Raw genomic sequence first — 17,053 nt, 5'->3', positions numbered from 1 at the left:
GTGCCAGCCTCACCACACACAGCCTCCCCACTCTGGTGTAGATGGTATGGGCGTTGTTCTCTGCCTCCAGGGCCTTCTCAGTAAAAAAGAAATACAGCTTGTTGTCATCATGGTCTTCATTGTCAGGAATCATATACGAACCTACAAACTTTGGTTCTAGAGAAGTTAAAAACAAAAGGAAGAAATAAATTATGCCAATAAATTATGTATCACTTATAACAATCATCATTTTATATTTGCTTTGAAATTTTTAGGCCAACATTAAACCACATAGAAAATGACCTCCATTTTATCTGTAATTAATAGACAACATGGCCATTAATCAGTAAGTAAATTCAGAAATTAAAGAGCCAAGGAGCGGGGCTGGGAAGGTGGCTCAGTGGTAGAGGCTTGCCTTGCATGCCTGAGGCCCTGGGTTTGATTCTTCAGCACCACATAATTAAAAAAGAAAAAAGCCGGAAGTGGCACTGTGGCTCAAGTGATAGAGCACTAGCCTTGAACTGAAGAGCTGAGGGACAATGCCCAGGCCCAGAATTCAGGCCCCACGACCTGACCCCCCCCCCAAAAAAAAAGAGCCAAGGAGCTAAAAAGAATTTAACTTACAAACTTAAAATGCATTTAATTAAGGCACAGGTTTGGGCCGGATGAAATAATCTCCATAAATTTTCTTTGGTTGTATATAAAATGTAAACACATAAAAGCAAAAAGTATTTATTTGGTTGAGTCATAGTTAAACTATGAGTTAGTATCCTAGAACATTGTTTTGCCTTTAACATGATAAACACAAGTCTCTGTATTTATTGTCTAAGGGGTTTGAATAAATTACCTTTGGTTGATAAGTCATGTAGAGCATTTAAATAATAATGTGCAACTTTTAACAACTGCTCATTTTGAAACTTAATAAAATTGCTGGAAATAATGAAGGCTCTCACAATAGTATATCATTTTAGTTCCTAACTATTGGAGCAAGTTGAAAATTATTACTAGCTGTACATTGGTGACTCATGCCTGTTATCCTAGGTACTCAGGAGGCTGAGTTCTGAGTATCACCTTTCAAAGCCAACCTAGACAGGAAAGTCTGAACAGGAAAGTCCATAAAACATGTATCTTCAGGTAAGCACCACAAAGGATGGAAGTGGAGTTGTGGCTTGAGTGGTACAGTGCTAGCTTTGAGCAAAAATGTTCAAGAATAGAGCCCAGGCTCTGAGTTCAAGCCCCAGGACTGCAACACAAAAAGAATATTCCTTACAAAGAAATTCTGTCAGTGACCGTTTACTGATTTTACTAGAGTTTTGTCTCTAAAGTGCAAGGTGATCCTATTAAAGCAAAGCAAAGATATCAGTTCATTTAAAGGTATAACAGTTGATGACCAGACACAACTTATGGTCTTTGCCTTTTCTGTATAGTTTTGTTCTCTTTATTGAGATCTTGATTTCTTGGCATTGCTTTGAAGACAAATTTGTTATAAATTGTGTTAATCCATTTTGACGTAACACGATGGACATGCATCGTAGTTAACTCATAAATTGCCAAGAAAAAGTCCTTGACATTTGTAAAAATTCTGTCCCATGCATACTGTGATCATTAGCCCAGTATCCCGGAACTTGTTTGAGATTCTTTTTTTTTAATTTTTATTTATTGTTTGTTGTGACAATACTGTACAGAGGGGTTACAATTACATGGGCAAGATAATGAGTACATTTCTTATCAAGCATTGTAGCCTCCTCCTTTGTTTCCCCTTCCCATCCCTTCCCAGCCTCCCCCTTGTTTGCGTTTCTGATCTCCTCATCAGCCCACCTTTCAGCAGGCGCTCGTCGTCGTGCTCCGTGCGGAGGTGGGCCAGCCGGCCCGGGCTGCGGAAGATTGCAGCATCTCGGCCCCAGTAGTCACTGTAGAGTCCAGTGAACAATTCACTCCCTGCATGGAGGCACCGTTTAAAATCGAATCAGTACCTTCATCTACGTGCGAAGATGAAATGTAAACCACATTCTGTTTGAAGACATGTTAGAGCCTGTGATATTAACTGTATCGTGTTCAAGGTATGAATAGGTCAATCACACTGCCGCAGATAGGAGCTCTACTCTGCCCCTCCACAACTGTGCCTTGCTTTACCTCTTTTTAACTCCTCTTTTTTTTGTAGTAGTAGTAGTAGTAGAAATGAACAGCAAATTGCATATCTAAAAGTTAATTGGTGCTCTCCTTACCACAAATTTAATATACATATATGGAGAAAAAAGATTGAGACACTCAATGGTTAGGGATAAGCACCATCGCCTAGGATTCAATCTTCACTATTTGACTATGTGAAGAAGAGGGAAAGTATTAAAAGTGATCTGCGATATTAACCACAAAACTGACCCCTAAACAATTATACAGATACTACAATTCTAGCGTGGATTTTTCTAAATTATTTTGTTTTATTAATTAGAGGTGAGTTACACTTCCCACATAAACTATAATTTTCATCTTGCAAAAATATTGTAAATACAAATTATTTTTCTAGTATGGCCTGGGTTGAATATTTAATGAATAAAGGATAGATTTATTAAAAGTCAGCAGTGCTTTACATTAGATTTAAGTTAGTTTATTTAAATAATATTGATATCTATTATTAATGGAAATGTAATCTTCGTAATACTGCCTATTAGTTGTATGGCATTTATCACTATTTGTTTTAATGCTGTGGAATTTACAAACTAATACTATAGAAAGCCACTAGATGGCAGCAAAGCAATATCAAGTAACGCAACCAGCAGTCCTGTTATTTGCACAAAAGAAAATCTATTTCCAATTTTACCCAATTTCCTTTTTGTATTTGGATAACAGAAAATAGAGTATGAACAACTCAAATAACACAATGACACAATATAAACTACATTACTTAGACTTCAAACAAGTTAGTCAGGTGATAGAAACTATAACTAAGTAAACTGAACCAAATGTGTTTGTGGGAAACATAAGCTTTTTCTCAGAAGGGAAATTTTCTTATCTAGTACCTTATTATCAATGGAAAGAAACAAATTCATATTATAGTAAGCAGTTATTTTTCATGCTAACTTACTTTTTCCTTAAAAAAATTTACCAAAATATTTCATAGTAGTGGAAAATATACTAGAATCCAGCTTTAAAGAGAAGTGACATCCAGCAGTAATTAAATGAGTAGAAATACTCAGTTTCTTTGTACTGATTGATAGTATTTACATGAAACACATACTCTAGTGAAAAACTATAATTTTATAATTATATAGTGTAATTAGAGCAAATTTGTTCTTTGGAATTTTGATGACATATGGATATTTTAAGATGACCTTAGGACTATATCATATTTTCATGGGTACCTAGTCTCATGTGTGTGTGTGTGTTGGTCATGGGGCCTGAACTCAGGGCCTGGGTGCTGTCCCTCAGCTCTTCAGCTCAAGGCTAGCACTCTACTACTTGAGCCACAGCACCACTTCTGGCTTTTTTCTTTTTGCTTATGTGGTGCTGAGGAATCGAACCCAGGGCCTCATTCATGCAAGGCAAGCACTCGACCACTGAACCACCTTCTCAGCCACAGTAGCTAGTTGCTGAGACAGAAAAATAAAATTTAAATGGCTTTGAATTGTTTATTTGCATTTTCTGGCTCCCATGTTTACATTCTGAATTTACTTTGGTGGCAAATCAGTGGCTTTGAGACCATCCATTATACCCTTAAAGGTTACTATATCAGTGGGATCTTGAAGAATGAGGCTTTCTTTTATTTCTTCTATTATTTTATTTTTGAGTAAACCATAAATAACATATTCAGTTAACTTCTTAGAGCTATGTCTGGTTCTGTACAGTTCGCATTGGACAGTGGGCACTTTGCCAGATGTGAGGGAGTAAAAGTCTTAGACAAGAAATTACAACCAGTTGCCAGTGCCTCATGCCTATAATCCTAGCTACTCAGGATACTGAGAATTGAGGATCTCTGTTCAAAACCAGCTGGGGCAGACAAGTCCCTGATATTCTTATCTTCAATAAACTACTCAGAAAAAAAAAAGCTGGAAGGGACACTGTGGCTCAAGTTGTAGAGCAATAATAGCCTAGAACACAGAGAGGCTCAGGAACAGAGCCCAGTCCCTGAGTTTAAGCACCAGAACCAGAAAAAGAAGAAAGAGAGAGAGAGAGAGAGAGAGAGAGAGAGAGAGAGAGAGAGAGAGAGAGAGAAGAAAGAAAGAAAGAAAAAAAGAAAGAAAGAAAGAAAGAAAGAAAGAAAGAAAGAAAGAAAAAGAAAGAAAGAAAGAAAGAAAGAAAGGAAAGGAAAAAAGAAATGACAGATATTCTTTAGGGAAAAGGAAAAGGTTAGGGTATAATTTGTCTAATTTTCTTTACAGTTGGGGTGAATTTGATAAATGAACAAAATGTTCTCTTACTATGTAAGGGTTGTAATTATAAAAATATATAATAGCTTCATTTGAAATTTTTCAGCTTTTTTAATATTTATTTATAAAGCCCTATTTTATTCTAAGAATATGCACTCATAACTCTGTCCTGAACTTAAATATAGTTAATTAAAAGGAAATCTTTCTTTTTAAAATGTTTAAAAAAACTTGAAATGAGCCAGGCGCCAGTGGCTCATGGCTGTAATCCTAACTACTCAGGAGGCTGAAATCTGAGGATAGTGGCTCAAAGCCAGCCTGGGTAGGAAAGTCCATGCGACACTTATCTCCAATTAAATCACAGAAAAATCTGGAAATAGCAATGTGGCCCAAGTTGTAGAGCTCTAGCCTTGAGCACACGGAGCTCTGGGACAGTGATTAGGCCCAGAGTTGAAGCCCTAAGCGTTGGTGGATGGGGGAAAACCTTGAACTAATCACTTATATTTAAATTCTTTCTCAAGATTAATTGTTAGTTCATAGAATTGATAATGAAATATATATTCCCCATTTTTTTTCTGCTTCGGTGCTAGAATGGAATGCAAGGCTCCAGGCACACTAGGTGAATATTCTACTACTGAACTACAATTCCCAGAACTTCAATTTTAAGGCAATTTCTATGGCTGTAAATATTATCATTTCATTTGCACTAGAATGTAATATAGGGCAAAAATGTATAGAGATAAAATAGGATAATGCTGATTTGTTGGAATGAAATTTAGCCTTAAACTTGAAAAGTATTCCTATAAATATCTCAATAACAAGAGTTTCAAAGCAAAATTTCATGGCAAATCAGAGGAGTTTTCCCCAAACATTAATTAGTGCTCTCAGCACAATTTCAGCTGTTCAGGCCTGGACAGGATTAAATTTTGCATCTGAAACTGACAATACAATTTATAATTTATTGGCAAGTAGAAATGTTCAAGAAAAAAGAAAACTGCCTGTAATACAAATAAAAAACAAAACAAAAAAAAAGCTATGAGGGATCCTAAAGATTCATAAAAGAAAAATCAACTAGAAGACATTGTAATATTAAACCAATCAGAACTGATGGGGGGGAAAACAACAACAAGAATGTTTCCTGCCTGGCAAAATTAAATATGACATAAAGAAAATATTTCCTGGATTTTGATTTGACTGGCCATGAAATAGTAATTTATTTTATTATCTTATTTAGCTAGAAAAGACAAGTATCTTTGGGTGCTTTGAAAGACATGGCTAAGTAAATTCATTTTACTAGACATTTCAAGGTTTCAATAAAGTTGATTTATAAAAATGAAGAGCATAATTCAATAAGGTGATTATTTTTGCTCTTTGAGCCATCCTAAATTCTTAACATTTTATTTCTAAATTAAATTATATATTTAATTTTCAAAAAAGTGTGTTAACTTGTCTTTCACTTATCCAATTATCTCTAATATTGATTTAGTTTCTCAATAGTATTTTACTCCTGGGAATCTTTTTTTTTTTTATTGTGAAAATACTGTACAGAGGGGTTACAATTACATGGGCAAGATAATGAATACATTTCTTATCAAGTATTGTTGTCTCCTCCTTTGTTTCCCTTCCCATCCCTTCCCATCTCCCAACCCCTGGCCAAAGTTGTAAAGTTCATTTTTCGACATAACGACTTGTACATCTCATTGTTGCAATGGGTCCACCTGTATCCCTATTTAAACAGTTTGTTTTTTCCCTTCCCCTCCAAAAATTATACCAACATCAAATACTGTGAAAGTAGGGGTTACACCGTGGGGGAGGGACATACAAAGCAACAAATTAATCTTAAATCAACTGATTTCAAGTTCACGGAAGTTAAAATTGTATCTGAAATTAAGAAATAATATAGAAATTCTCAGTTTTGCAAGCACCAATTTTCCTTTATGGTTCTCTGTATAGTTGAATGAATATCATTACCAACCTGAGTATTTTGCCTTAAACGTGTATTCAAACACTCATAGCCTATACCTAACAAAGAAACCAGGAGCCATGGTCTAAGGGTGTGTATCATTTTTCCTGGAGTTTTGTTTGAACTCATCAATTCAGGACATGTGTCATCATAAAAGAACATATAAATACATTCTTTCCCTGTCAGATTAAGCTACACCAAGCTTGCCAAATTCCAACTCAGGTAGCTTCATTTTTTTTTTCCAGCTCACATTCCTACTGCTTTTTCAATTGAATGAATTATTTTTACTTCCCCTCTTTTAAAGAGCTTCTGGCTCATATAGGTTATCAGGTTTCTGTGCCAGAAGCGGCTGCATTTCCAACGTGAGGGAGTGATCTCTCCAAGGTACTTGGGGATGAAAGCGAGTGGATAAAAGTGAAGAATTATATTTTTATTTCTTCTCTTTGGAGGGATTATTCTATAACTTTCGTGTTTGACTTGGAGGGCTCCTTTGATTTGATTTCTCTTCTGAATAAACGAAACAGCCAGCCACCCAGATGGCAGGCCCTTCACAGTTCAGCATAGTGTAATTTGATTTGGAAGTTCAATGGAACTCACTTGGAAATGTCCCTCTGGTAATATTTCCTTCTTTAAAATTTCAGTTTTAAATTCCTGGCTTCATACATAAACAAAATCCAAGGAGACTGGGTGTTGAGTGGCACAGTAGCTCTAGAAATTACATTTCACCTTTTAGCAAAATATCAAAATGATTGATTTTCTCTTCCAATATTTTTAATAGTGTATAAATCCCAGCCTCTAATGACTTTCTCTTCTTTGGAGAAACATTTTAATTTTTCTTTTTTTTTTTTGTCCACTTGGGTGTTTTAGTGATTATTCCATTCATGATATTTATAGAAAGCCTATTTTTTTTCTGTGCAAGAGGCTATGGTAAAAGAAAGGTGAGACGTTTTTCATATATTTTCAAATCTTAAACCTATGAAGTCAAAAATCACTAATGACTGTAGGGAAAGATTTTATGAGTCTACCAAATATGTGCATTTCATATCTTCCTGACATTTTTCAAATTTCAAGTCTATGGACATTGGATTTACCAAAAGTGTCATTCTTTTGAATTTGACTCTTACAAAACAAAACTGGTTTATGCAACTCTCCTATAGGAAACAGGATTCAAGGCCAAGAAAAATTGACTGTCCCAAAATAGTTCACAGAAAAGATTTCAGTAATGTACAATATAATCTTAGCTGATGAATAGAATAACTCAATAGCTATGAACATATGACTATATAAAATGATGTTAAAGGAACTCCAAGAGGTGGACATAAGAGGTTTTACTTTGTCACTGTTGTTTTTAATGTCCTATGTGATTTTTTTTTATTTCTTTTGTATGTTCTTTCCCCTATGGTATATCCCCTGTTGTCACTGTATTTGATTTTGGTACCCTGGGTATTGTATATGTGTTTATCTGAATTAGGGAAGGGAAGGGGAACAAAAAAAATGGTGGGACAAAGGACAAAGTGGGGGACCAATACAACAGCGATATACACAAGACAAATGTTGGAAATAATCTGTACAATTTGGGGGTCGGGGGCCAGGGGAAGGAAAATGGGAGAAAAATGAGGGAAGAGGTAACATATTTAACAAGAAATGTACTCACTAACTTACTTATGTAACTGTAACCCTTATATGTATCACCTTGGCAATAAAATTTAAATTTAAAATTTAAAAATGCAAAAAGAATGCAGAGTAGTACAATACCACCAATATCAACTCCAACTCAGAGAATGTGTTGACAAATTATCAGCACAGTTTTAAATTTTATTACCTTATTGAAATAATGAAGTGTCTACATGTTATTATGTGCTTTCTCATTTTCTACAAAGACAAGCTGGCATTCGTAGCTGTAGATTTTGCAAACGGGTTAATAGTGCCTTGTGCATCTATGGTATACCTGATGAGAAAATCTCAGTACTGAGGAACCAGAATTACTTTATTAACACCTGTGATCTTTTCAGTTATACTTGGGAACTCCTACTTGCTCATACTTCCATAGTCTTAGAGATGTTTGATAAATTACCATTTTCAATCCCAAATAATATAAAAGAGAAAGGATGAAATTCAATACTTTATTGTGTCTTAAGTAAGTGAGGATTTTTAAAATTTAATTTTATTGTAAAGGTGATGAACGGAGAGGGGTTACAATTACATAAGAAAGGTAATGAGTACATTTCTTTTTAATGAGGACCTCATTCAATTAAATTGAATCAAATTGGAATGTATACCAGACAGTCATTTTACTCTATTATTACAATAGCCATGTTTAGTGACAACGTGAGATGTCTGATGTCTGATCAGTGTCTGCATTCTAGATTAGCAAAAAGTTAGATAAACAACCTTGAAGTGTTCACCCAAGATGATGTTTTCCTGAATTCTATGAATAACAAAATGGTATCAATGTAATAAACAGTAAAAGTTGTCATAATTACTTTACATAATTGAACCATAAAGAACCAACAGAGTAAAAATAGTTTAATTTCTCTGGCTGAAGTGTTTTATTAAATAGTCTATAACTGCATTTTATGAACTGCTAATGGTGTCATCCAAAATATTTTACATCATGTCTTATTGGGCAATTTGTTTTATTTTCTTTAGGAGGAGACATACATACTTTGTAGCATCTGTAATTATTTTAAAGCACAAATTAAAATTGCTAAGGCTTGAAATTTAACATCGTTTCTCCCAGTACCAGTAAACAGAAATGACCAGGCAAAGTACACAGAGAAGAGCAAAAAAATATATTGAAGTTGAAAAATAAGTTTCAGAATCCTCATGCCTGCTACCTGATGTCTGAGGGAAGATAATTACCAATTAATGTGGAGACGAAGGAAGAGCTGGGGTCAAAAGGACATCGACCCCTTCCTCTCTCGGATCTGTGTGATTCCAGGTGAAACAGAGGATCCTTGGGGAAAAGGAAGAACAGAAACGCATTGTGAATGTGCCAGCTTCAAGAAGAATTTAATTGTTCAGATAAATCATATTAAACTTTGGTTCTTTCCAAAGCAAACATTCTAACTAGAAAATTAGTAATATCAAGTCATTTAGGTATAACAGCTTTTTATAAATAAACCCTTACTCACCTTCTCTGCTATTTTCAGGAAATATACAGGAGTTCAGAGAAATAGGTGGTGCTTACCACTTGATTGGACAAGGCTAGTTCTTCTGAGATGTGTCACTTAATTATTCCAAAAAAAGTTAAAACTTGATGAAAAGGTATTATTGAGGACATTCATAGATTTAAAAAAAAAGAGAACTGGGTTATATTATAAAAATGCTTTGTTAAGGAGGTGGTGCTGTGGCTCAAGTGGTACAGTGCTTGCCTTGAGCTGGAAGAGCACAGGGACAGCGCCCAAGCCCAGAGTTCAAGCCCTACGACCAACAAAAAAATAATTTAAAAAATGCTTTGTTAAATTTTGAATATTTTTCAAAGAACAATAAAATTTACTACTCTTAATATTTTAGAATGTTTGTTTTTAATCAATTTTATTCTTCATCATGACACTGTACTCATATCCAGCATATACGCACCTATGTCTAATAATGTTTAAATTATTAATGCATGACTATAATATATGCATGTTAACAAGTTCCATATTGTATGTGAGGAAATGAGCACATATGAATGCAACACCTGTTTGTCCCTTTTGTCACTGCTACATCGTGAATTGTTTGAAGAAGTAGTAGATAATGAATGTTAAACATAAGAAAGGCTCATGAAGAGGAGATAGGGAGTAGCTCAATCAAATCAAGATTTTCTGCAGCTGAAAACTCTTTGATACTTAGCTTTTCATTCTGAGTCAGTTTCATTCTCTAGTCATTCACTTGGTTGTTTCAGTGGAAGAAATATAATTAGACACTTTGAATACTAAATTGAAACTGCAAGATGAAAACAAGTGCATGACATCTATTTGAAGAAGATACAAATTGTCAAGTAAGAAATGCAAACAGGGGGCTGGGAAGGTGGCTCAGTGGTAGAGCGCTTGCCTTGCATGCATGAGGCCCTGGGTTCAATTCCATAGACCACATTAGCAAAAAGAAAAAAGCTGGAAATGGTGCTGTGGCTCAAGTGGTAGAGCGCTAGCCTTGAGCTGAAGAGCTGAGGGACAGCACCCAGGCCCAGAGTTCAGGCCCCAAAACCGGACCAAAAAAAAAAGAAACGCAAACAGGAAATACAAACTGAAAGAGCTCTGTGATCAGGAGAATCATGGAATTTGTAGAACTCTAGACCTACATTAGGGAAATGAAGTAGCATGTCTTGTTTTTGTTCTGTGAATTTCAACATGAGTCTGAAATACCAAGTTTCTGATACAGCACATTCTTCTACTTTAAAGAGAAGTTGACTAAGTCCAAGAATATATTCACCAAGAAGTCTGTAAGTGTAATATGTTGAAAATAATGAAGTAAAACCTAGCATTATACCAGGATTTTCAGTCATGTATGAGGCACACATGTATAATATGTAAACTTATTTGTCTCTGAAAAACAGCACTCTGCTATGAAATCTCATATTTGACCTTGAGAAGACCTGATAATTGGATATTATATTAAATACTTGCATATTCTTAGAGATTGATACCTTGGATCAAGACACAAATGTGCTTTGGCTGAACTCTTCTCACCGTTTTATAAAAGACTTCAAATGCCTGTCACATTTATTTCATTAATGGCTCAACCAAGGTCAACCTTTCTCATTTTAAAATAATAAACTAATTTTTGTTTGAATCCTGCTCAACCATTAAAAATCCACACTTTTAATCATAGAAAAAGGTATTTCTATGATTTTGCTGTTAAAAATTAATAACTACTACATTTAAATTTTTTTCAGCTACATTGTTTTCTTGTTTGGTGAAGAAAGGAAATTGGAACATCCCTAATGTAGCTGTGCATCCTTCTTTTCAGGCACAAAGAAAAGAAAAGGTAAAAATCTGTAAAAGATACATTAATCTCATCCTTACATGACAGCGCATGGTTAATAAAAAATACGTCAAGGGGTCAAATAATACAAAAAGGCAGACAATGTCAAACTAGAATGTACATTAGGATATTTCTTTAATTCAAAGATTACAAGGTCTTTGATATTCTGTATAAAAGTTATTAAAAAGCAATAAAAAGCTATTTTGAGTGCATGAAAGTTCTATAATTTTTTATTATTGTGAAAATACCATACAGAGGGGTTACAATTACATGCGCAAGATAGTGAGTACATTTCTTATCAAGCATTGTTGCCTCCTCCTTTGTTTTCCCTTCCCATCTCTTCCCCTCTCCAGCCCCCCACCCCCAGAACCCGCTATAATTCGCTAGTTTTTACATGTTTCTTTTTTGCACTGATACTCTTTGTTTTTGTCCTGAAACTTGGACAACTGCTGTTGAACATCTAAATTACTGTACTAAGTTGTGGCCACAAAGCAGAGCAAGGAACACTTTATTTTTTATTGGTCAGAAGATCTTTCTATAAGTTCCATATGTGAATTAATGGGCTACTTGAATCCATGGCACACCTTTAAAACATACTAATATTTTATCCTTGGTGTTTATTTTTGAGCAACTTAATAAAATGAAGTTATAGGTATAATATGTTGACCAGGTTTTATAGAAACAACTATACTTTTTTTCTAAAGAAGCATTTGGTAGCATTTGGTAGTAAAGCTAATAAGACTCTAACATTTTTTGTTTGAATGCCTATAGATCAAAGTGTGATTATTATAATCATAGGCCACTTCACCTAAGCTATTTTGAGGCAACCTCATTTGTTGATGCAAAGTAACAGCTTCCTCAAACTATTCGGTTTTCTGACAAATGTGTGAATGACCACAACTTAAAGTTATTTAATATTTAATAGTTATTTAATTAAACTTAAACTCTATTTAATAGACAGTTTAGAGTTGTTAAACAAAATATGTCCAATAAAAAGAAATAAGAAATGTACAAAGATATCTGTATACTGTAAAGGCCAAATAAACCTAAGAATTGATTACCTCATTTATGAACACTCTGAAAAATTCCATTCAAAATTCATCCGCTTTTGTTGATAACGAGTTTAACATTTTCATTGAATAAATCATGATGTGAATGACTTCAGAAAGATCAGTATATTTGGAAATAATATGAATAGTCAAGTCATATGTAGGGGTAGTTTTATTGCTTCCGCCAAATTTTTTCACCATGTTTTCTGAAATCCTTATATCATAGTAAATAAATCTCTAAGGCCATACTTTGTAACAGACTTCTAAACTTGTTTGCTCTAATTTGGTCATAGCTACCATAATAGGCAGAATATGAAGGACTCTCAAAGAGTTCTCATAATTTCTAGAACAGGTGAATGCATTAATTATACTGCAAAAATTTTTTTGCAAGGACTACTAAATTAAAGGCTGAGATGTGGAGACATCTTGATTTATCCAGGCCGGTCCAATAAAATCACATAGGTTCTTAAAATAGAAGAGGAGATGTAGGCAGGTACTTTGACTCAATCCCATACTCCTAGCAACTTTTAAGGCAGAGATGCAGGATCACAATTAGAAGGCAGCCTAATCCAAAAGAATTCAAAAGAATACCCTCACAACCAATAAAATGCTTGGGATGGTTGTGTGTCCCTGTCACATCCCAGCCACATGGGAAGCACAAATAGGAGAATCGTGGTCAGGCCAACCAGAGCATAAATGCAAGATACTATTCTAAAAATAAAAAATGCAAAAAGGCCTGAAGGAATGGCTGATGTGGTGGAATGTCTGCCTTACAATGTTAAGACTCTGAATTCAAATTTCCAGAATATCTAATTTTTTTTTAAATGGGAACTTTGATAAGAAAAGCAAAAAACCTATCAGAACAATGCTGTGTGTAAGGAAAGCTAGACTCACTAATGCTAGAAGACGGAAAAAACGGGGCCATGACTACAGGATATCAGTGATTTCTAGAAAACAAGGAACTGAATTCTTCCTTTAGAGTCCCCAAAGGGAATGCATTCCTGTTGCCATCTTCATTTTCATGCACGGAGGCCTACATTCAGACTTTGTGCCTACAGGACTATTAATACACTATTAATACACACTATTAATACACTATTAAAATACACTATTAATATATATACACACACATATACATGCATATATACATATATACATATATATGTATATATGTATATGTTTTAAGCCAGTATATATATATATATATGTTTTATATATATGTTTTATATATATATATATGTTTTATATATATATTATATATAATATATATATGTTTTAAGCTACTTTTCAGTAGCCAGTTATAATAATGAGAGAAAAATAATGAATTTCCTAAAAGGATAGTGTTTCCTGACTAAGTCCATTTCTCCTTTCAAAGGCTGGTTTTAATTCATGAGGCTCTGCTCCAGCATATTCCATATTCCATATTCCAGGAGCAACGTTAATATTATTCTCTACACCTAGGCAAGCTCAGTACAGCAATTCCTTTACTGACTCCTATGGAGACTTCAGGCCACTCACTCAGTCCTTTACACATCTCAGTCTTCACTGCCATCCGTGTCTTCCATTGGCCTGTGCGTATCTTCACTGGCCTGTGAATATCTCCACATCCACGGGCCCTTTCTGCAGTCGAACATGTTTCTTGATCCTCAGTGGCAACATAGTCAGGACCACTTTCCTTCCCCATCGTACCAATTCTGCTCCACAGGCTTCCTCCTCACCATTCAGCCACTACAGTGGCTTGAAATTCTCCCGATGTCCCATACTTCTCACCAGCCCAACTCCACCACATAATTACCCAGAATATTACCTATATTCCCTCACCTCATATAGGCCTCCACACTTAGGGTACCCCATAGCTTTAGGAAAGATTCCTTTCCCTTCACCCCGTTGGTAAGCTGTTACTTTCTTTGTTCATAATTCTTTCCTCAGTGTCTGTCTTCTCCATTCCTAAAATGTGCTACTAATTAGTAGCAACCACAGTGATTACTGGAAGCTAGGGAGCATAGACAGAGTAGGAGGGAAGGAAGGAGAAAAGTTGATCAGTGAATAATCACAGATCGATGGAAACAGTAAGCCTAGTGCACAGAAAGTATAAATAACAATAATATAAATACCAACAAATGTAAAAGAAAATATTTGGAAGAGTTTCATCACAAAGAGATGATGTGATTTGAACACTACAGGATTATACATGCATTGAATCAGATGATTTATCCATAACTATATACAATTATGCTTTAATGTGTTAAAATAATAAGACACAGACATAACAAAATAACTGTATTATGTATCAGAAATGTCAAGAAATGTTGAGAAATGATGTTTTATAAAAAGGTATTATATAAATGATGTTTTAATTAATTAATTAATTTATTTATTTATTGGTCGGTCATGGGGCTTAAACTCTGGGCTTGGATGCTGTCCCAGTGCTCTTCAGCACAAAGCAAGCGCTCTACTGATTGAGCCACAGTGCCACTTCCGGTTTTTGAGTGGTTTATTGGAAATAAGAGTCTCATGGACTTTCCTGCCCAGGCTGGCTTTGAACCGCGATCCTCAGATCTCAGCCTCCTGAATAGCTAGGATTATAGGCGTGAGCCACCAGTGCCCAGCAATGCTTTAATTTAATAAATAAAAATATACAGAATGCAAATTATCATTTACAGTCACTGATTTGTGGCTACTAATGAAATTGCAAAGTACAGTCTATATTTTTTCTGGTTATATTATTGTCCTTTTGTAGTTTCAATGAACAACTTCTTACCCTAGCATCCTAATTCATTAAGCTTCTGAATAACACTTTCCAGACAATGCCATATATTCCCCTAATGTGGAAAATCATCTCCCTCTATTTATGTACTTAACCCCCACTCTCAGTAATAATAACAACGGTTATTGTTCTGTGTTGACACCTGAGCCTAGACTGGGAATCCTATAATAAAACCAAGCTCTAAAATGTATGAGTCTGTTGCCCCAACATTTTCCTTTAATAGTTATTTCTTCTTTGTACAACATCTGTCACTATTGCCTGTTCTCTGGCACTTACTTATTTCACTCTAAACGAATCATATTGATTTTCGTGTTTCCAAAGTCCCAGTTGTCAGTTCTCTACTCCATTACCAAAGAGTTCCTTCTGAAACGTGAATTTCCTCCTGTCATTTGCCTGGCTCAACTCTTCTAAGACTCCCATAGCCTCCAGAATAAAGTCTGAGGTCCTTTTGATTTTATATAAGGAACTTTATAGTGCTTCCTGTTCTTTAAAGTACTGCTCTTGCTGTCTATGAACCTGTCATGCTAAACTTCTAACCAACTCTTTTTCTGAAATATTCATCAGGTGAAGTGGATGAAAACGCCTTATAAGACCAAAAACTCAGACGTATGTTAGTACAGAAATCCCAATCTGATCACACTGCTGTCTAGCCTCCATTACTTCCCCCCTTTTTGTCTGTTGACCACCACATATTATAATGGGTTCTGTTAGTCTTTCTTCCCTTAATGGTTTATGAAATTTCCTTTAGGAGACTGTGTAAGTGTCATTCATCTATGATTCAATATGATGACTTGAAACTAGACTGTTTAGATTAATTATGCTTTTGGAGCTTTCTATATAGCAAATTTATTGTTGTGTTGTTTCAATATTTTGATGGTTATTGGCTTTAGTAAATTAATTAGGTTGCTACCACAAGTAAAGGAAGAGTGTTTGTTTCACATTTAAGGTAATATAATATAATATAATATATACATGTTTATAGCTTATGACTGACTCTTTCCAGAATTAATATATTGAGTTTCAATAAATAGTAACTATGAACATAAGTAGTAACTATGGCAGTTATTTGAACATGAAATTTTAAAAACTGAAGAATCATATAGAATTAATTATGGTATTAAATGAGGTATGTTTAATATGATATACAATCTAATAAGATGCTAAAAAGAGAGGAATATTATTTTCTTCCTAAACTGGAGTTCAACAGACCAACCAGCCAGCAAACTTGAGGCATGCTGATATTGTCAATGACCCCAAAGAAGCTGTGTTTATAGTTCAAACAATGTGTAATGTTAGTGTTTAACCCTATGGAGAATGTTGATCACTACTTACACAGGATTTCCTTTATCTATGTTTTAACAGCTGGAATTTTTGCCTGTCTAGGGTAGTTTAAATTTACAAGGCAGCCCTAGAATTAACATGTGGGCTGTACTATATGTTCTTTAAGGAGTGGTATAAGCAATTTTTCTCTGTGATTGAAAAAAGCAAGGCAGATAGTTTATTAATGTAGATGGGCATTTGTGTGCATCAGAAAAAAATGTGTCTAAAGTATAAATAGTGTATCTTTCCAGGAGAGTTTTCCTCATTTGACTTTGAGGGGAGCTCTTAGATCCCAGTAACCTTGACGAATGGTATTTTCTGTAGCTATGAGTCATTATATGAGGTGATAAATGTGATGCCATTTAGAATGATTCGTATTAATAAATTATATCTATGAATTAAGTCATTGTCATCAGTGCCATAGAGACAATCTAAAAATACCAGAAGAAACAATTTAGAATATTATAAATTTAGGATTAATCAAGCAACCATGCATTAGCTCCTTTCAATAGTAGAAGAAAAACTAGTAAAATATATAAGGTTTGTTATACATAATTCTGTCAAGAAGAAAATAAGGAAACAATCAATTTCGAATCATAAGTGTATAAGACATGAGCCAAATGAATTTTAATTTAATAATAGCCAC

At 34.7% G+C, this 17,053-nt stretch overlaps 1 protein-coding gene across 1 annotated transcript in view; it reads right to left on the bottom strand.

Moving 5' to 3' along the window:
* Sema3e (semaphorin 3E) overlaps window positions 1-17,053 on the bottom strand; it is a 201,786-nt gene that overhangs the window by 32,290 nt on the left and 152,443 nt on the right. Inside the window, exons 5-7 of the mRNA XM_042684792.1 lie at window positions 9,166-9,259; window positions 1,798-1,917; window positions 14-156 (exon numbers count right to left, since the gene is read on the bottom strand). Of these exons, the coding sequence (XP_042540726.1) occupies window positions 14-156; window positions 1,798-1,917; window positions 9,166-9,259 (357 nt within the window). The remainder of the gene's footprint in view (window positions 1-13; window positions 157-1,797; window positions 1,918-9,165; window positions 9,260-17,053) is intronic.

Source organism: Dipodomys spectabilis, unplaced genomic scaffold (genome assembly GCF_019054845.1).
Source record: "Dipodomys spectabilis isolate Male_0828 unplaced genomic scaffold, ASM1905484v1 ptg000089l, whole genome shotgun sequence".
Taxonomy (NCBI): Eukaryota; Metazoa; Chordata; class Mammalia; order Rodentia; family Heteromyidae; genus Dipodomys; species Dipodomys spectabilis.
The sequence above is the reverse complement of the archived record's forward strand: the minus strand, read 5'-3'. Positions and strand labels throughout refer to the sequence as shown.